General features: G+C 38.4%; 1 protein-coding gene across 1 annotated transcript in view; it reads right to left on the bottom strand.

Moving 5' to 3' along the window:
- Nucleotides 1–20,729, bottom strand: part of VAMP7 (vesicle associated membrane protein 7) — a 57,931-nt gene extending 37,202 nt beyond the window's left edge. The window contains exons 1-4 of the mRNA XM_047847637.1: nucleotides 20,586–20,729; nucleotides 9,690–9,844; nucleotides 4,449–4,506; nucleotides 2,033–2,170 (exon numbers count right to left, since the gene is read on the bottom strand). Of these exons, the coding sequence (XP_047703593.1) occupies nucleotides 2,033–2,170; nucleotides 4,449–4,506; nucleotides 9,690–9,835 (342 nt within the window). The 5' untranslated portion in view covers nucleotides 9,836–9,844; nucleotides 20,586–20,729. The remainder of the gene's footprint in view (nucleotides 1–2,032; nucleotides 2,171–4,448; nucleotides 4,507–9,689; nucleotides 9,845–20,585) is intronic.
- Nucleotides 20,730–21,229: the final 500 nt, after the last annotated feature.

The following is a 21,229-nucleotide window of genomic DNA, read 5'->3' as shown; positions in this document are numbered from 1 at the left end:
TGCACTCTCTCTCTCTAAGATGAATAAACATTAAAGATTTTTTAAATAAAAAAGTGATACCACGTGTTATAGTATAAAAATATCACCTTATTTAAATAATTAAATTAAATTAAATAATATAAAGGTATGTATATTATAATATATCAATATACATTCTGCCTTGGGACAGAAGTATGTGGTTCTATAATCTATGCTCACACAAGAAAGGAAAAAAGAGGACTGTAGTTGGGGCAGGGGGAACAGGACAAATAAAAGCACCCCAAATTGTTCCCTACTTCTTCGGTATGATGAAGTAGGGACTGGCCCAGCTTCTGAGCATCTGTTCTTTTATCTGTTGAGATCTGAGTATACATCCTATTTTCATTGGCTTCTTATAGGATCTAGAAATCTAAGACACTGATAATATATATATACACACATACGTATATATGTGTGTATATATATATATACATATACATATGTATATATGTGTATATATATATATTTTTTTTTCCTCCCTCACTCTTCCCTATGTCCAGCACCTCCTCACTGCTAGACCCACTACCGCTCCTCTCTCCAATAGTATATATTTTGAAATTATTATCCATAGCTATCCATGGAGTGCTTAATATACAATATTCTGGTCACTTCACCATGCTAAATGCTTCAAAGAAGAAACATTATTTAATCCACCCAAAAACTCCATGATGAAGATGCTTTTATTATTATCTCCATCTGTAGATAACAATCCTGGTACAGATTCATTCATAGGTCACCCACAGGTCTGGAGCTAATGATGAACTGGCTAAGTTGAAAGTTTTGCTGCCAGTTCCCCCTATTTACCTTTGTGCATTGGTATATTTCTGGTTGGTGATGTTTTACATGGTTTCATATATTTGATTGTTTTCTAGTGGGAAGTATGAAACAAATGAACTGACTGAATAAAGATTTATAACTATATAAAGGAACTTCATCCCCAGAAGAATGCATATTTATAAGTGTAATACTCAAAAGGAATATTTAAAAAAACACTTAAAGGAGAAGTGAAAAGGAACGCATTCAATTATAATAATTCTTTTTTCTCTCATTCACAACACAATCATAGAACATATGTCTTTGCACTCAAATAGTTTCATGGATAAAAGGGAAGCATTTATAAAGGTCTCAACATCATTAGTCATCAGGGAAATGTAACTTAAAACCACAATGAAATATCACCACACACCCACCAGGATGACTAAAATTAAAAAGATAGACTATGGCAAGCATTGGCAAGAATGTAGAAACACTAGAACTGCTGGTGCGAATGTAAATGGTACAACCACTTTGGAAAAAAGTTTGATGATTTATTACAAATTGTGGTATATGCATACAATACTATTCAGCAAAAAAAGAGACCTACTTATTTATGTAACGTGAATGAGTATCAAAAGCTTTACACGGAGAATGCAAGACACACGAGAGTACATAATGTATAATTCCCTTTACAGGAAATTCTAGAAAAGACAAAACTAATTTATAGTGACAGAAAATAGAGCATAGGGTGCCTGTGGCAGAGTGTGGGGGAGGGGACTGACTGCAAAGGGACATCAGGAACTTTTAGAGTAATGGAGATATATCTTGGAAAGGGTGGTATTTCACAGGTGTATATATATGCAAAACTTCACCGAGCTGATGATTAGGTATTCATATAGATCAGCAGACTTGAAAATGACTAAGTTGAGCTGTTCAAAAATTACAATTGCCTCATGGGAGGGTAGAAGGTTAATGTATGAGTTAAAGAGGCCATTTGGCATATTAGTGGATTTATGCACTAGACAGGTAGCTAAAGTAGATGATATTTAATGTCCTTCCCCATTCCCAGATACTTTGAACACTAGAATAGAGAATATCACGTTATTTAAAATTTTTCTATCTGGTAAGTTTTCTTATGTTCACATTTAATGGCAAAATCAGAAAAATATATTTGCAGGTCAAGGTCTCCTTTATTCAAAGTGCCTTAAGGTAATAAAGAAGATAGGAATCAAAATACTACATCCTAAAAATATCTTACCAGCTGTGCAGCCAAAACACTTGAGAACTCACTATTCATGGCATATGGGAGTGCTGTCTGTGCTCTTGAACCATATGTTGTCTGGAACCTCTTCTTTATCTCATTCAGAAAATTAAATGCTCGGGAACGTTCAAAATCCTGAAAAGAGACCAACACAGAGTTCACATCAGAAAGTAAACAAAGATGATATGGATGATTAACAACAACCATAAGAACAGCTAACATTACTGAGCAATGATTCCATGAAGAGGAACTAGCACTGACCTCATTTTACAATAAGGAAACAAAGGCTCTGAAAAGGTAACTTGCCAAAGGTCAAACAACTAGTAAAAGAGCTGAAAGTCCAATCTAAATATTAAACAACTAGTAAAAGAAAGAGCTGAGAGTCCAATTCAAATGTTTGATTACTTCTTACTAAAGATAACAGGATCTAAGTTAGCTTCTTGAGAGCAAGAATTGGGCTTTACTTCCTTCATATCTTTCACAGCATCTAATAAGAAGGCCCAGCACAAGAAGATGCTTAATAAATCCATAGTAATACTGCAGTCTTTCACACACAAAGATAACACTACTGATAAATACTTTGAATTGGGTTTTTTCAGTAGTGATGGTACACTTGAAAAGATCAAGTGATGTACTCTTGTCTGGTCCCAGCCAAAAAGTATTTACATATGTATAAAATTACAACTCAAGAAACAGAAAACTCAACTCTGATGAACCCAAATTTAGTGATATTTCTCATCTATTCCAATAAAGATTAAACCCTGACCTATGGCAATCGTGCCAATTCCATGCCTCTTGTCATTGATCAATTTAGAAATAAGTATGTAACCTACTCCTAGCCAATGAGCAATTTCAGATATAGCTGGATTTTAAAAATAATTTTAGAAAACAATGGGGCGCCTGGGTGGCTCAGTTGGTTGAGCATCCAACTCTTGATTTTGGCTCAGGTCATGATCCCAGGGTCATGGGATCGAGCCCTGCATCAGGCTCTTTACTGAGCATGGAGCTTGCTTAAGATTCTCTCTCTGCCCCTCTCACCCCTCGTGCCCTCTCTCTCTCTGAAATGAAAAAAAAAAAAAACTACTGTGAAACTAGGGATAAAAATCATTGTGATGGTCACTATGGTTGACACTCATCTCCATTTCACCCAAGATGATTATTAGTCTATGCCAAGGGTTCGTAAGCTGGGGTCAATGATCCGAATTCAAGGGGTCCATGTACTTGAATAGAAAGAAAAATGACATTATTTTCAGTAAGTTTTAACTTAAATTTCAAATCTGAGTGTAGGTAACAAACCAAAACAGTACCAAACAGTATCTGTCACTCTGTCACCAACAGAAATCTTTTTTTCACATACCATTAGTTATAGATATCTCAAAATCTCATTTATATCATCGCCATTTCAAAATTATTATTAGTCATTAGACCTCTGACTAGATCTTGTTACTTAACGAATTCATAAAGAAGCATATACATTACTCTATCAATTTTTAAAATACTCTGAATACTGTATTTCAATATAATTGGTTTTGTTTATAATAACGTATTTCATACACTTAAAAACATCCTAGGAGGGGCCTATAAGTGTCAAAGGAGTCTGTGGCACAGTAAAGATTAAACCCTGACCTATGGCAATCATGCCAATTCCATGCCTCTTGTCATTGATCAATTTAGAAATAAGTATGTAACCTACTCCTAGCCAATAAGACATGAAAAGAAGTTCACTTCGAAAGCAGGGAGAGAGGACAGTGTGCTTTGGAGAACTTCCCTCATTCTTACAATAAGAGATTTGAGAAGACATAGGCCCTCTTCTCTGAATACAAAATAAGTAAGCATGTGGCTGCATGCAACCATAGGGAAATGTATCTAGGAAGAAGCTGACACCAAGGATAGCAGAGGAGAGAGAAATGACCTTGATGGCATTGTTAAGTTACTGAGCATTTTGGTCTAGAACCTACAAACTCTAAAAACAGCCTACCAATGTGAACTACAGGTCTACAAAACTGATTATGATATACTGTGGTTTTGTTTTCTGAAAGTCTATATACATTAAAAAATTCGTTATTGATTGAATAAAATAACCTATTTAATATTTCAGATAAATAAATTTTGGACTGGATACAAAAAAGTCACGATTATGAAGACCAATTCTCACTGCACAATAGGATAAATGTAGAAGCTGCAAGAAATTAGTTAAGCTAAAACTCTACCAAAACTGAGCTGATATGCATGTACCCAGACATCACCTCTTGTCATTTGCTGCTCCATATGATAAATGCAAAGTATAGAAAAAAATGTATCTATGGACACTTATATTCACATCATGTTTACCTACCATAAATATAGATAATTAAGAACTGACTCTATTAACAGTATACATACTTAAATAGCAACATGTCTTCAAGTTACTTACATCATCAGTGATACAAAGATATACAATCCTGTCTTGGCAGATGTAATGAAACAAATAACTGTAGGATAAAAGATATAAAACTTACTGTGGTTATGAGCAATATTGCTTTCACTTCCATCTTCTATGTATAAGCAAATTTAGTACTGCCAATGTGACCATATCATTTACCGATACTATCTATTCTCCCTCTCCCCCTCCCCTATACGCCTGTTTCTCTCAAGTCAAACTGATAAGAATAAATAAGACATTAAAAGAAAGTCTCTACCTTAACTACATAGCACAACAGTATGCACATTACCTATTAAAATGACAGCTGCAAAAGCACAACTGGACTCTTAAGGCCTGAACAAGGGATGACATCTTAGGAGGGACACATCATTAAGATTAACCTCCAATGGGTTATCCGGTCTTCCTTGCCTTCTTTTACGATCTCAAAGCAAACACTTTTTCTACCAAACACTCAACATTGACATTTGTTTGGCATCTACTTGGAGCCAGTTACTGGGCTGGGTGCTGAGGATACAAATAGGCAAAACCATCAGTCCCCGCCTACACCAAGATCACAGTGCAGGGAATTACAGAGCAACATGGTAAAATAGGATGAGGAGAGGCAGTACACGGTGCTCTGGCAACATAAAGGAGACACCTACAGAGTTTAGCAGAGGGTAACGGGAAAGACATCCTGGAGCAAGTGATGTGTAAGCCAAGACCTGAATAGTAAGTAAGAGATGGCAAGGTAAAGAGCAAACAGTGTTCCAGAGTAGAAAACCAATAAACATAAAGGCTTGGAGATAAATAAAAAAAAAGCACATAATGGGTTTAGTTAAGTCAAAAGAGTCCACATGACTAGAGTCCACATGACTAGAGTATGAAATGGAAAGACAATTTGGCTGCACAGATGAGGCTATGGAAGTAAGCAAATACTAGGTTATAGAATATGTTACAACCTCACTATGCTTTATCCCCAGAATGAACAAGCATCAGAGGGTTTTAGCCTGAGGAGAATGTGGTAAGATCGGCCACGTAAAGGGATGTTTTGGCTAGAACACGGAAAACAGACTGAAAGGAGGACCTGACAGGAGACTGTAGTAGAGCAGGTAAGCAAATGAGGAGGGAAATAAACTAAAGTACTATGGGCAATGGAAAAGAAAAGAGAAGAAATAGAACAGAACTTGACAACTGGCTATTGGAAGTGAAGCAGAGGGATAACTCAATTTTGCCTCCTGGATTTTACCTTGGGCAAGTGGATAGATAGGAGTACCTCTTGAATTATACTTTTAATGTCCATATAGAAGCTTAATATGAATAACAAGGAGGTATGGGGAACTCAGGCAAAATGTCTTCCTCCACTACTCTAAAACCGTTCACATCAATTCCATCAATGGCTTCCACATCGCCATGTCCAGTGGCTCTCTCTGAAACATGGTAGTGTTGACCACTTCCTTCTTCTGAAAAGTGTTTTCTCTCCACTAGATTTCCTAACACCAGGCTTGCCTGGTTAATGTGGTAGTCTCTTCCCCTCTCTATTGATGTTTTCCAGCATCTTCAGCTCCCTGCTCTTTTCTCACACACTCCCTGGATGGTGGCATCCACTGTCATGTTTCATTGTTGTTTGTTTTCAGCTACCACAATTATGATGATGATTCTCACATCTAGATCTGACCTACTTCCTGAGCTCCAGGCTTACATACACTACTGTCTACTAGACATACCCAACTGGACATACCAGTGACAACTTAAACACAATGTTCAAAATGGAAGTCATCAGTTTCCCCACAAAATTTGTTTCTCCTAAACCACATTAGGGAGTAACTTGGTGCAAAGACCACAAAAAGTTACAAGGCATGGTCCCTGCCACCGAGGAGCCTACTGTCAGGGGACAGAGACAAAAAATAAAGATTGCAATTATGATACAGAGTGCTAAGTGCTACAATATGAATAAACAAAGGATGCTATGGAGACAAGCAAAAGGGAGGCACTTGGTCTGGTCTTGGAGTTCAGAGTTTCTAGAAAAGGAAATATCAAAGCTCAGAAAGACAAAGTCAGATTTTTAAAAAAGATAAACATTTTCCAGTAAAAGGTAATAGCTGCTGCAAAGAATAGGAAGAGAGAAAAAACCCAGCACTGAAATGAAAATAGCTGAGTATGGCTGGAGAACAAAACCAAAGGCTAAAGTAGTGACAGATGAGACCAGAGAAGGAAGCAGTGGCAGATCTTGAAGAATCTTCCTAGTCACATTAATAACTTTACCGACTGCACAGAGTAACTGCTGAAGAAAAGGGACATGATCAGAACTGCCCTTTTAGGACTAAAGTAATAATGAAGAAAATAGTTCATCTGGGACCTGTAAAATTAGCAAAAGTTTACCAGGGGGCTAGGAGGAGGAAGACAGTCCAAAAGCATAAAAATATATATATATACATATATAACAAAGCCGGGAATAACACAGCTAGGACAGGGTATGGCAAGGAGTCCTAAAGAGATAAGGGTAGAAAGGTCAGGAATGGACAAAATTGTGAAGGCAGAGTTCGGCCTTTACTCTAAAAGCAATGGGTTTTAAGCCAGAAAGTGTAATCACAGGAATATGCAAAACAGATTAAAGGAAGGAGCAACCAGAAGCCGAATGGTTAGGAGGAAGCTATTAAAAATGAAAAACAATAAAGGCCTAAACTACCACTATGACAAGTGGGGACAGAGGAAATGGAATGGATTGAAAAATGTCTTGTAGGAGAATGGCAAGGATTTGGTGAGAAAGTCAAATACGATTCTTAAATTTTAGGCTTAGCCAACTGAATGACTGGTGATGTTGTTAAAGAAGAAAGAAATAGCAAGAGGAAGATCAGATTCAGGCAGAAATAATTGTAATACAGTAAAAAAATGGACTTTTTTCTTCTGGTGTACAATAGTTAAAGATATTTTTAATAGAGATGATGGAACATGATTATAAGAAAGAAACAAAGACAGAAGATCAAAAGGAAAAAACTCAGTGATGGAGCCTCACTCTAGAGAATACTGGGCAGGGGTAGATTAGGAAGCAGGTGGGGAGGCATGGCAGGTGCATAATGTTTCCTTCTTGTACTATAACCATATTTTCACTGGATTACATACTCTAGCTTCCCTTGTAGTTATATATGGCTATGTGACTAAGTTCTGGTTGATAAACTGCGAGTGGAAGGTATATCCCCTACTTCCCGGTCTTGCCTCTAGAAGGTCTGAATGTGCTTTTCCTGGGCATTTTCCTGAGAACTGACTCGGAACACAGAGACCACAAGCCTAATAAGTCTGACAAAATTATAAAGCCAGACTCACAAGAAACTGGGATCACTTGACCCCTAAGACCACGTCTGGACCGGTAAACTATACCAGCGGACAGCAGCCTACAAAACCTGTATAGTTCCCAAAGATGACACACTCTCTAACACCCATTTTGGATGTGGCCAGATGATAACGGACCAGGAAGAGCCTCGTGGAGAACAAAGCCAAGATTCAGGGAGAAAAGACAAGGGAGTTCTTCCAATAAAGCAGAACCACTAACCACTCTAGGATCAGAACAGGAAGTCTTTGAAATGGCTGTGAAGTAGTTATTTGAACACTGCTGGGAAGCAGTGACCTCTACGTGTTTCTCATTGCTCCCTTTTCTAAATTGGAGTTTGTAACTTCCACTGTGGTGATGTTGTTCTTCTTCTACAATTGTCTATTGGGTTGGCAGGGGGAGCAGGGGGAACATATGACTTCTCTTTTAGTTTATGGTCAGTAGGTCACAGGAGCCACACCTGGGCCTGATGGAGAAGACTGCATGTCACCCAGACTCTCTGAGCTGGACAGTGACCAGGAGTCTTTCGGGCCATCTCCTGCAGAGAGGATACGTGTTCTAGGTTTGAAAGGAAAGTACACACAGATATTTGAGTGGCCCAAAAGAGCAGAATGGAAGACTGCACAAGTTGTCTCCTAATATCCTCTAACTTCTAGAGCAATAGAATTTTAGCTGAACATACAGTTGCACAGCTATAAAGGACAAATTCTAACCTCCCTTCTAGCTAGGTTAGCTACATAACTATGTAGAGAAAAATAAAACGTAAGCAGAAACTTCTGAACAATAAAACATCGGCCTACTTCTGGACTTGGCCTTTAAAAACACTGGGCAAGCGCAGGGAGTTAACAAGACTAAAGGAGCTGCCTTGGCCACAGCTAATCAAAGACACTAACTGTAAAGGACAGAGCCACCCCACCAGCCTGGAAGCACTCATTTCTGGGATACCTCATTTAAGTAACACCATAATTTGGGGTATCTCTCTTACAGTGATTTAGAGTAGGTCCTAAATTATACAAGGAGGTAGCTCTGGAAAGCAATAAGAACCTCCTTCTGAGATAAGAACTAAGGAAATCAGGATGAGTTAAATAACAAAAGTTTTTTTAAGTACTGATGAGGAAGGTGGAGGCACTTTTTATCTGATTACTAAGACTTCCCATCTGTGCCCTCCCCAACCCATTCTCCAACTGCCCACCAGACTCTAAAGCAAAACCTGACCATGTCACACCCAGCTGAAAACCTTCAACACCTTCCCATGGCCCACAGAGTAAAGTCCCATCTCTTAACATGGCCTATGAGGCCCTATATGACTTCTCTTCTACCTATCTCTTAGCTTTGTTTTCACCAGGCTGGGTACCAGTCACAGAATACCACCTGCAGTTCCCTACACATGCCCTATGATCTCATGACTCCATATTTCTCTACCAGCTGTTCGTTCTATCTAGAATGTGATCTCCCTACCTGCTACCTCCCACCATCTACTTCAATTATCTATGGATTTGACTTTCTCTTCCATTAAACTCTAACCTCTATGAGGGCAAATATTGTGTGATTTCTTGTTGTATCCCCAGCACCAAGCCCAGTGCCTGGCAATAGTCAGTCAAGTGCTCAGCAAATATTTACTGAAAGAATGAACAAAGGAATATCATCTCTCTTATCTGTTCCATGTTGCACATATCCTAGAGTTCTATAGCAAAGTCATTTTTACAAGTAACATTGCCATATCTTTCTTTAAAATAGTAATATAACTTCAATAAAATAATTTAAATTTATAATGAATAGAAGCAAACCATTTTCTAAGTTGGTAAAGGTTATTGTTCTGTCAGCTTATTTAAACTATCCACCAAGAACCTCGTTTTCCAGTTTTCTACTATGCTGATTATAATACAATTTACTTCTTTCACCCTCTACCCATGCAGAGCAGAACTCACTTGCCATGTGAGTACGTTAGTTTGTTATTTTCAGAAGGTATCTTAGCCAGAATCTGTTCTGTCACCTCCAGGAAGTTTCCTCCACACCAAGCATGTTTGGCAAGGATAGTTGTTCCCCTGGCAACAACTGCAAAAAGAATGGCCATGGCTTCAATCTATCAAAAGGAAAAAAGACACACAAAACTTAGAATATTTCTTTGATATTATCTTTCAAAAGAAAACTATCATATACCAACACCTACCCAAGACCAGTATTTTTTCAATACTCGTTTATTTTTTTAATTGAAGTATAGTTGACACACAATGTTACATTAGTTTCAGGTATACAGCATAGTGATTTGACAATTCTATAAGTTATGCTATGCTCACCACAGTGTAGTTACCATCTTTCACCATGCAAAACTATTACAACATATTGACTATAATCCCTATGGTATACCTTCTATTCCTATGACATCGATTCCATGACTGGAAGCCTGTATCTTCCACTCCCCTTCACCTCTTTTTGCCCACCCCTCTCCCCTCTGGCAACCATGTTTGTCCTCTGCTTTTATGCATCCGATTCTGCTTTTTGGGGTTTTTTAATGCATGTTTTTTTACATTCCACATGTAGGTGAAATCATACATTTGTCTTTCTGACTTATTTCACTTAGCATAATACTCTCTAGGTCCATCTATGTTGTTGCAAATGGCAATGGCTCATTCTTTTTTATGCCTGAGTAATAATATTCCTGTGTGTGTGTGTGTGTGTGTGTGTGTGTGTGTGTACGTGTGTACACATCTTTATCCATTCATTTACCAATGGATACTTGGGTTACTTCTGTATGTTTATTATTGTAAATAATGCTGCAATAAACATAGGGGAACATACACCCATTGAAATTAATGTTTTTGATTTCTTTGGGTAAATATCTAGTAAAATTACTGAATCATATGGCATTTCTATTTTTGATTTTTTGAGGAACCTCCATACTATTTTCCATTGTGGTTGCATCAATTTACATTCCCACCAGCAGTGCACAAGGGTTCCCTTCTTTCCACATCCTAGCCAATACTTATTTCTTGTCTTTTTGATAGCGGCCATTCTGACAAGAATGAGATAATATCTCATTGTGGTTTTGATTTGCATTTCCCTGATGTTAGTGATGTTGAGCTTCCTTTCATGTGTCTGTTGGCCATCTGTATGTCTTCTTTGAAAAAATGTCTATTCAAATCCTTTGCCCACTTTTTAATTGGATTATTTGGGGTTTATGGTGTTGAGTTATGTAAGTCCTTTGTATATTTTAGATATTAATCGCTCATGAACCTATCATTTGCAAATATCTTCTCCTATTCAGTAGGGTGCCTTTTGGTTTTGTCAGTAGTTTCCTTTGCCGTGCAGAAGGTTTTTATTTTGACGTAGTCCCAATAATTTATTTTTTATTTTTTCCCTTGCCTCAGGATACATATCTAGAAAAAAATGTTGCTAAAGCTGATGTCAAGGAAATTACTGCCTATTTTTCTTCTAGGAGTTTTACAGTTTCATGTTTCACATTTAGGTATTTAATCCATTTTGAGTTTATGTATGGTGTAAGACAGTGGTCCAGTTTTCCCAGCATCGTTTGTTGAAGAGACTGTCTTTTCCCTATTGTTTATTTTTACCTCTTTTGTTGAAGTTTAATTAACCACATAATTGTGGGTTTATTTCTGGGCTCTCTATTCTGTTCCAATGATCCATGTGTCTATTTTTGTGCCAATACCATATTGTTTTGATCACTACAGCTTTGTAATATATCTAGAAATCGGGGATTGTGATACTTCCAGCTTTGTTCTTATTTCTCAGATTGCTTTGGCTATTCAGGGTCTTTCGTGGTTCCACACAAATTTTAGGACTATTTGTTCCAGTTCTGTGAAAAATGCTATTTTGATATGGATTGCACTGAATCTGAAAATTGCTTTGGGTAGTATGGACATTTTAACAATATTAATTCTTCCAATCCATGAGCACAGGGTACCTTTCCATTTGTTTGTGTACCTGGAAACAGTATTGACCAAGGTCAATAACACTAACACTAATGTAAGACACTTAAAAACAGGCTTAACAAAAAGGTCACAGTCTTGTACAAACTTACGACCCTAAACCATGTTGATATGCATAGACATATAGAGATACACCAAATATGTACATGTGTGTGTACACAACGTAATGTATGTCACACACACACATTGATAGGGTGCATTTACAAATTATACAACACAATCAGATATCACCACTTGAAAAGCAATTACCATAAGCAAAGGGACATAAATAGAGGTGTTTCATCCTTTTTTTAACTGAGGCACAATTAACAGTGTTATATTAGTTTCAGGTGTACAATATAATAATTCAACAATTCTGTGCATTACTCAGTGCTCATCACCATAAGTGTACTCTTAATCCTCTTTATCTATTTCACTCAACCCCCACCCCCCACCACCCTCTGACAATCACTAGTTTGTTCTCTGTATTTAACAGTCTGGTTTTTTGTGTGTCTCCTTTTTTCTTTGTTCTGTTTCTTAAATTCCACATATGCAGTAATCCCATCCTGAAAATTTATCCTAAGAAAATAGTTCAACAGAAGTTTGACTCTAGATTCACAAAAAATACATAATAACAATAAAAATAGCTCATATTTATTAAGTGTTTACTGTGTGCCAGAGACCATTTTAAACACTTTCCAATTATTAACTCACTCAATCCTTTCATCAATTAAATTATACACTATTATGATACTTATACTAAACTGAGCAAACTGAAGTATAGATGACTTACACAGTTTTCCCAAAATTACAGAGCTAATAAGTGGTAACAGCTGGAATTTAAACCCAGGTGGTATGGTTCTAGAACCCACAATCTTATCCCAAACTATGTAGTGCCTCAATTTTAAAGGCATCATCCATAATAGAAACAAACTGGAAACAACCCAAACCTTCTATAAGAGGAATGGCTCTATAAATTATGGTAAGGTCTTTCATAAACAAAACATTTCTAAAACAATATACAGCATGAGTTTAGGTCTATTTTTCTCATATAATGAATTTGTACTATTTTTTCCATGTAACTTCTTCATTTCTCTTATCTATAGAATAAATTTATAAAAAGAGATGACAAAGTACTTTTCTATTCTAACTCTTCAACTTAATGTTTTTTGTTAACATGTTCAGTTTCATCCAACAGGCCAGTGGTTCTTAAAATGTAGGTTAATGAGTTATCCTGGGCAGGAGAATGACAGTCACTATTAAAAATTCAAATTCTTGGCATCATCACCTGAAATTCTGATTCAGTAGGCTTGAGGTGACACCATGGAAATACGTATTTAAGACAAGCCTGTCTGGATGCAGGTGATTCACACAACCATATTTTGTGAAATACAGCAACAGACCATAAAAATGCTTGAGGTCAGGGAATCCTGAGACTCCTTCCTGGAATCTCACACTAAAAGACAGCATACAGAGAAGAAGCACTCATCTGTCACTTGAGCTAAACACCTCCAGGGTCTCTTCTTCACTCCACTCTCTAAATAAGGGTATTCCCCCGGGTTGTGTCCTTCGCCATCATCCTCTTTCTGGATTTCTCTTTACACATATGTATCAAGTTACAATTTCCAAATCACTTTCTTGTATATTATATCCCTTGATCCTAAAAGCCTCAACTGACCCTATAACATGCCTCAGGTACTGCTTCACTTCTTAAAATCACAATCTACACACTATCTCTGCTTCTCTAGTTCTTACCTCTTCAACTTACTATAATCTGGGTTTTGCCCTAAAGAGTCCACAAAACCATGCTTGCTAAGATCATCAACAGCCTCTATGCTACAAAATTCAGTGGACACTTCTCTATTATCACTTACTTGACCTCTTAGGAACAGTCAACATTGCTGACTAACCCTCCTTCTTGAAACACTCCTACATGTCTGGATGCTCCTTGTTTTCTTTTTGAGCCCTCCTCTTCTAGCTAACTTCTAAATGTTGACTTTCCATGGGTATTAGTTCTACGCTCTCATCCCAAGAAGAGCTCATCTACACCTGTTATTTTATTTTTATTTTTATTTTTTTTTAATTAAAAAAAATTTTTTTTCAACGTTTATTTATTTTTGGGACAGAGAGAGACAGAGCATGAACGGGGGAGGGTCAGAGAGAGAGGGAGACACAGAATCGGAAACAGGCTCCAGGCTCTGAGCCATCAGCCCAGAGCCCGACGCAGGGCTCGAACTCACGGACCGCAAGATCGTGACCTGGCTGAAGTCGGACGCTTAACCGACTGCGCCACCCAGGCGCCCCTACACCTGTTATTTTAAACATGATTTATTTGCTGAAGACATTGCATATAGAAAAAAAAAAAACAAAGGCACAACCAAAGTTAAGGGAAAACCAAAGACAAAATTCACGGCACAACAAATAGTTGAGAGAAAAGTAGATGAACAGAGACCCACAAAGAAGACTGAGGAGGACCAACTGAGAAAGTCAGAGGAAAGCCAGAAGAGTGTGGTGGCCTGAAAGCCAAAGGGAAGGCAAGCTTCAAGAAGGAACAAGTGTCAGCTACTACCTGTGTTCACTGATGCATAGTAGGGAGACTGTAAAAGAGCCACTAAAATTCAATAAAGAAGCAAGTCATTAGTCAAAGAGATATGTAGTAGAATGGAACAAAACCACAAAGAGAAACAGAGACAAGAAATTATATGGTCCATGAGACAGATGAAAAAGTAGCAGCTTCAGTCCCTTAGCAGCTTCAAGAAGTAAACTCAATTTGGCAACAATACAAAAAAAGTCTACTGTCTTAGTGGACCAGAAGTTCATTATGAACTGACATCAGGTAATTGCTTAAAATGCTTACATAATCCTAAATTATATTAAGAAACAGTGTCTTGATCTTTTAAAGTACTATTACCATTATACTCTGTGCTGGTTAGAATACATGTGGAATACTGAACTCAACTCTGAGTATGGTATTTCAAGATTGGACGGAAGGGCAACATTATGGTTAAGGAACCTGGACATGCTATCATTTGAAGAATGGCTAGAGAAACTAGAAACATTTAACATTAAAAAAAGAAGACTTAGAACGTGACAGCAGCCTTGAAGTTTACATGAAGTACAGTCACCTAGAACAGGGAGTGCATTATTTGGAATATAATTAGGAACAAATGTCTGTTAAACATCAGGTACACAGCCACAGAAATTTTTACTTTCTTCTCATGTGTCAATAATAGGAATTTCTTACTCTCTTCTAGACTGTTAAAAACCTCACCTATTATCAAGTCTCATCTTCCCCCACTGTAACTCTCTTGCAATAGAATCTTTAATGTCTTTTTCAGCTTTTTTTTTCATTTTTTAGAGACAGTGAGCATGCATGTGGGGGTGGGGGGGCAGAGGGAGAGAGAGAATCTTAAGCAGGCTCTAGGCCCAGCACAGAGCCTGACGTGGGGCTCAGTCTCATGACTGAGATCATGACCTGAGCCAAAATCAAGAGTCAAACACTTAACTGAGTGAGCCACCCAGGAGCCCCAATCTTTTTAAGTTTTTAATTCCAGTTTAGTTAACGCATAGTGTAAAATTAGTTTCAGGTGTACAATTCAGTGATTCAACACTTACATAGAACACCCAGTGCTCACAAGTGCATTCCTTAATCCCCATCACCTGAACCAGTAATGTCTTTTTTTTTTAAATATTTATTTATTTTTGAGAGAGAGAGAGACAGAGTGGGAGCAGGGGACTGGTAGAGAGAGAGGGAGACACAGAATCTGAAGCAGGCTCCAGGCTGTGAGCGGTCAGCACAGAGCCCAACGCGGGGCTCTAACTAAAGAACTGTGAGATCATGACCTGAGCCGAAGTTGGACGCTTAACCGACTGAGCCACCCAGGCACCCCTGAACCTGTAATGTCTTCATGAGTATTGGGATAATAGAAACAGCTGTAAAAGAATACTGCATTTAAAGTGAGAAAACCTGGCTCTGCTAATTATTAGCAGTATGTGAATGTCTAATAAATCCTAACATGCTATATAAATATAATATTCAAGAAAAAAAGAATGAAAAAGATAAGCCAGAGAGAAAAGAGAAGGGGAAAAAAAACCCAATGATGAAATATAAAGGAAAGCCCTGTCTCAACACAGTTCTCTTTCTCATTCCTTTCTGGGTCCCAGAGCCGTTATCCCAATTCTACTTCCTTCCTGCTAAGAGTCCTGTATGAGTTTCCTGTGGCTTCCTTGACAAAGTATCAAAAGCTGCAAAGGCTTAAAACAAGAGAAATTTACTGTCTCCTACTTCTGGAGGCCAGAAGCCCAAAATCAAGATGTTGGCAGGGCCAGGCTCCCTCTGAAATGTGTAGGGGGAGAATCTTATCTCTTCCTAGCTTCTGGCAGTTTGCTGGCAATCCTTCGCATTCCTTGCCTTTTAATGCAGCACTTCAATCTCTGCCTCCATAGTCATATGGCATTCTCCATGTGTACCCATGTCTTCACACAGCAGTCTCTGTGTCTTTTCTTATTAGGACACCTATTCCAGTAAGTCCTCATTTTAACTTACATCTTAATTATCTCTGCAAAGACCATCATTTCCAAATAAAGTCACATTCATAGGTACCAGTGGTCAAGATTCAACATGTCATTTTTGAGGACACAAAACATCTTAGAAACTCACTGTTCCCCCCAATCATTCCTACTCTCTCTTCTACATGTATTCACATCATCCCAACTTGCCTCCCACTTCTCTCCGAAACCGTTATCCTCTTTCCTTACTCACATTATAGGCCTGTCTTTAGGGTGATGGGCCATAAGGGCAACCTCCAACAGCCTGGAGTTAGAAAGACCTGTTTCTACTGCCTAGAAGATTCCAAGGAAAGGTCATTTTTGTTTCAGTTGCTGGGATTCCAAAAAAAGATATGCTATGGAGGAATCCAACTGAGAATTCTAGATGTAGTTTTTTATAGAGGAATTATTAAATTGTGGTGAAGGTCTTTAAGTCCATTAAATTAAAGATTAAGTAAGATGTTACCAGCTGGCATAACAACTGAAATGTCCTGAATAGCATTATTTATAAAGAAAAAGGCATCAAGTTTCAAATAATCTTAAAAAGGAATTTTTGGAATATATCCATTAGTAAGTAATGGATTACCTGTATTAAAAACAAAGTGCTTCCCATACCCCATCCAGAAAAAAAAAATAAAAATAAAAAAATAAAAACAAATTGCTAACAAAATAGCACAGCAACAATACAAACACTGCTCCTCAATGGAGGCATCTTCAAGTAGAGGTTGAAGACTGTTTTAGAGAACTGAGCAAAGAAAAAGGCCAAGTCAATTTTTCTCACATTCAAGTCTATGTGTTCTGACAAATTTTTTAACGTTGATTTATTTTTGAGAAAGAGAGAGAGACAGAAGGAGGGGCAGAGAGGGAGACAGAGGATCTGAAGCTGGCTCTGTGCTGACAGCAGAGCCCAATGCGGGGCTCAAACTCACCAACTGTGGGATAATAACCTAAGTCAAAAAGTCAGATGCTTAACCAACTGAACGACCCAGGCACTCCTAATTTTTTAATTCTATATTTTTATTTTGTAACATCAAAAAATTTATGTAAATATTCTGGATCTACACATACACCTTATAAACGAGCAATGGCACACAATTCCATGCTGCATTTGCATTATGAAGGCCTAAGTGCCAAGAAATTCTCTAAAATGACAGTGCCTAATTTTTAATGTCTTGGAAGCATGTGTCTGGCTGCTCTTAGGCTAGCAAATCCTAAAATCATAATGACAATAATGACTCAAGAACTCCTGTATTCTTGTTGTGTTTTTTAATCAGTTACAAAGACATAATTTATCTTTTGCAGTAACAATTTACAATTGAAATCTATCTGCATAATAAAAACCTTTTATTTGAAGAATTAAGACTTGACATGCTGAAGATGACAGAGTAGCAGAATAACATTAACAATTATCTCAGGCTAGGGAGAAAATAATACTTAAAGATATGTCTGAACCAAGCAGAAACCAAATGATACTATAATGTGTTTTATGAATAAAGGATGTGCAACTGTTCAAACAAAAAAGAAGTGGAAGAATTAACTTCTGACATAGCCCATGGTTATAGTCAGTGTAAAATCAAAAGAACACATTCTGTATCATTATTTATATTATTGCAAGGGGATGTGTTATGTTAATCCCTGCAACAGTTCATTAGCAGAATGTTCCACAGGAAATACATAATGGCAATTAGATTTTTTCCACCTTTTTATACTATTAAATTGGCCCAATATATTAAATGGGAGAGGGGCATGGAAAGTGCTCAGGAAAGGATGGGAACTCATTCTAGGGGGGAGCTATGGAACAAGAGAAGCTATAGGAGTGAGATCAAATTAGGGAAGGTAAACTAGCCTGATGAGATGGAATGGTCCACATTAGACTAGGGATAAGTCTAATGACCTTATATAAAGAAGGCCTTGTATAAGTTAAGTAATTAATGGATTGGATCAAATAGTTTTTCTATTTCAGTTCAACACATATGTCCTAAGGGTTTACTATATGGCAACCAATGTAGTAGACACTGGTGGCATGAAGGCCATTAAGAAAGGACCTCTATACTCAAGGGAGCCATAGTATAATTGGAAAGAAAGACATAAACAAATAAATGAAATAAAGTATAACCAGTGAATAATCTAAAAATGCACACAATTGTTCAGATTTCTTAAAGTTTTGTGATTATTTCACCTGGGTGAAGAAAAAAAAAACAGGTGTCAGCCTATGTATTAGGAATTTCCTCAGCATAAAGAAGATGTGGTATATATATATACACAATGGAATATTACTCAGCCATCAAAAATAATTAACCAATGTGGATGGATCTGGAGGGTATTATGCTAAGCAAAATAAGTCAGAGAAAGACCAATACCATACGACTTCACCCATATGTGGAATTTAAGAAACAAACAGATGAACATATGGGGGGGGGGGAGGAAAAAGAGGGAAACAAACCATAAGAGTCTTAAAGACAGGAGAACAAACTGAGGGTTGATGGAGGGAAGTGGGAGGGCTCGATGGGTGACGGGTATTAGGAGGTCGCTTGTTATGATGAGTACTGGATGTTGTACTTAAGTGATGAATCACTGGATTCTACTCCTGAAACCAAAAATGCACTGTATGTTGGGGGCACCTGAGTGGTTCAGTTGGTTAAGTGTCTGACTTCGGCTCAGGTCATGGTCTCATGGTTTATGAGCCCAAGCCCTGTGTCTGGTTCTGTGCTGACAGCTTGAAGCCTGGAGCCTGCTTCGGATTCCTTGTCTCTCTCTCTCTGCCCCTCCCCTGCTCTCTCTCTCTCTCAAAAATAAATAAACATTAATTTTTTTAAGAAAAATAATGCACTGTATGTTAACTAGAAATAAAAATTTGAAAAGGAAAAAATATATGTAACTCAGATTTTTACAAAAGTATTTCATTAACATACTGTTAAAATTATTTCTCTTTGGAAGAAAGGTCAAAGTCTATTTTATCATTACTGGCTTTCCAGTGCCCAGCACAGTGCCTGGCATATAATTTTCCCACAAATATTTGTTAAATTAATGAATACTGAGCATGTTTTGGTTTAAACAACAGATAACTTTATATTTAGTAGGACCTGGTAAGAAGGATATTTTGATTACTAAATTATCTCCTTAAGTAAGATAAAGCAGTTGAGCTGCCTTAATCTAATCTAATCCCCAACTCTTCTGTCCTGGTCTTAGGAGGAAATAAGCCAATGGCAGATAAACTACCAATTCTGATGTAATAACCTTAGAGGAGACAGAAGAATGATGAACAAATATTGATATGGCAGAGGAAAATGTGTCTATGAAAAGCCTGGAGTCTGGTCACAGACGTGGTGTATTCTTCTTGGCGTTACAAATATTCTTTCAGGGTGATGTTCTGAACCCAACCCAATCCCTCTGACTTTCTCAGGATAGAAGCCTACCCTGCTAAGTCAACAACCTGTTCTATTTTATATTAACTACCACCACCACCACATCACATCATCTGGATTATTCCTGTTTCCCCCCCACACACACACACACAAACATGTGAACTAATGAGAGTAGCAATCTCGTATGTCTTGTTTCTAGCTATATCCTTTGAACTTGGAAGAGTATCTAGAACATATTAGCTGTTCAATCAATATGTGTTAGACATGAATGGGTCTGGTCTCAGCCACAGCTATTCAAAGGAAAACATGTCTCTGGGATCAAGTGTGGGGCAATGGAGGTACAGGTAGTTGAGAGCAATTAATAAGACAGAAAGAAAAGGACTTGACAACTGGTCGTTTGGGGCGGGGGTTATGGGAGAGGGAGATATAAAGCATTTACCGAAGTGTCCATTACATGGCCAGATTTTGTTAAATATTGGCCAATTATAACATACAGGTCTGACGCTGTGGAAATAGATCTGGGTAGAGATACAGAGTACCTATCCGAACTGAGGCAGAAGAGGAATGTCAACAATGGGTGGTGAAGAAACGGCACGCGGAAGGATAGAAACCCACGAGGGAGTTCAGAAGTAGGAGATGAAGCAGAAAAGTGACGTCATCAAAACAAGGGCGTAGAGACGAGTCGTCAAAAGACTCAAGAGAGGTCTTTTAGAATACGAACTGAGGGAAAGTTAACATTTTCCTCCTCCTGTAACAACTTAAGTGACGCATTCTGACACTCTTTAAATCAAGGCCTTTTCAGAGGCAGAAAACGCACTTCGCCAAAACTGAACCTACCCGACAATTCGAACCGTCGACATCAGAGAAGCCCAAGTCACCCTTGCACTGCTTCCTCAATCCACCCCAGCACCTTCCAGTCCACACCTCTACCCTCCCTCCGCCGTCGTCTCCCCGCCTCCTGCCGAGCGTGCCCCGTTCCATTTACCTGTCCGGGCACCCCCTGAGAGCGCGTGGGCTCAGGACAGAGGGGCGCAAGTCAGAGCCGGACCGCCGATTGCCAGCTCCCAGAGGAGGCTGGGACCCGACGCCGCCGGCTTCCGCGTAAAGCGCCCCGCCCGCGCGCGGCCTCCTGGGAATGTGAGCGCTCCTCCAATGGGAGTGGGCTTGGGGGGCGGGGTCTGCTGCATTCCCATCCCCAACACTTCCCAGCAGCCGCACTGCATTCTGGGAATGGTAGTTCCAATTGGCTTATAGCCCGGTCTGTTGCACAGTTGGTAGGTAACTTGTCATAAACAACATCAAGCGCTGATTCTCCAGCAAAAGAAAAGAACGCACAAAAGGAAAGGGCCACAAGGAGTCCACCAGTATTGAGTCTGCGAGATAAACGAAGAGCGAAGCTTACCCCGCCATCTCCCTGCTTAGTGTCAGCAGTTAACGTCTCCTGTTACTTCACAAATAAAATAGAATTAGTCTCACAGGAACTCTCTACTTTCTCCACGAAATTTTGTGACCTCCTTAGACCCTCAACAATTTTTTCTCCCATGCTTCTGTAGTAGTAATAATAATAACTCCTCTCCTTTGATCTAAGCTCCCCTGTCCTCTTTTCATTCGTATTCCAGTCTTGCCAAC

This window comes from Prionailurus viverrinus, unplaced genomic scaffold, assembly GCF_022837055.1.
Source record: "Prionailurus viverrinus isolate Anna unplaced genomic scaffold, UM_Priviv_1.0 scaffold_49, whole genome shotgun sequence".
In the NCBI taxonomy this organism is placed as follows: domain Eukaryota; kingdom Metazoa; phylum Chordata; class Mammalia; order Carnivora; family Felidae; genus Prionailurus; species Prionailurus viverrinus.
The sequence above is the reverse complement of the archived record's forward strand: the minus strand, read 5'-3'. Positions and strand labels throughout refer to the sequence as shown.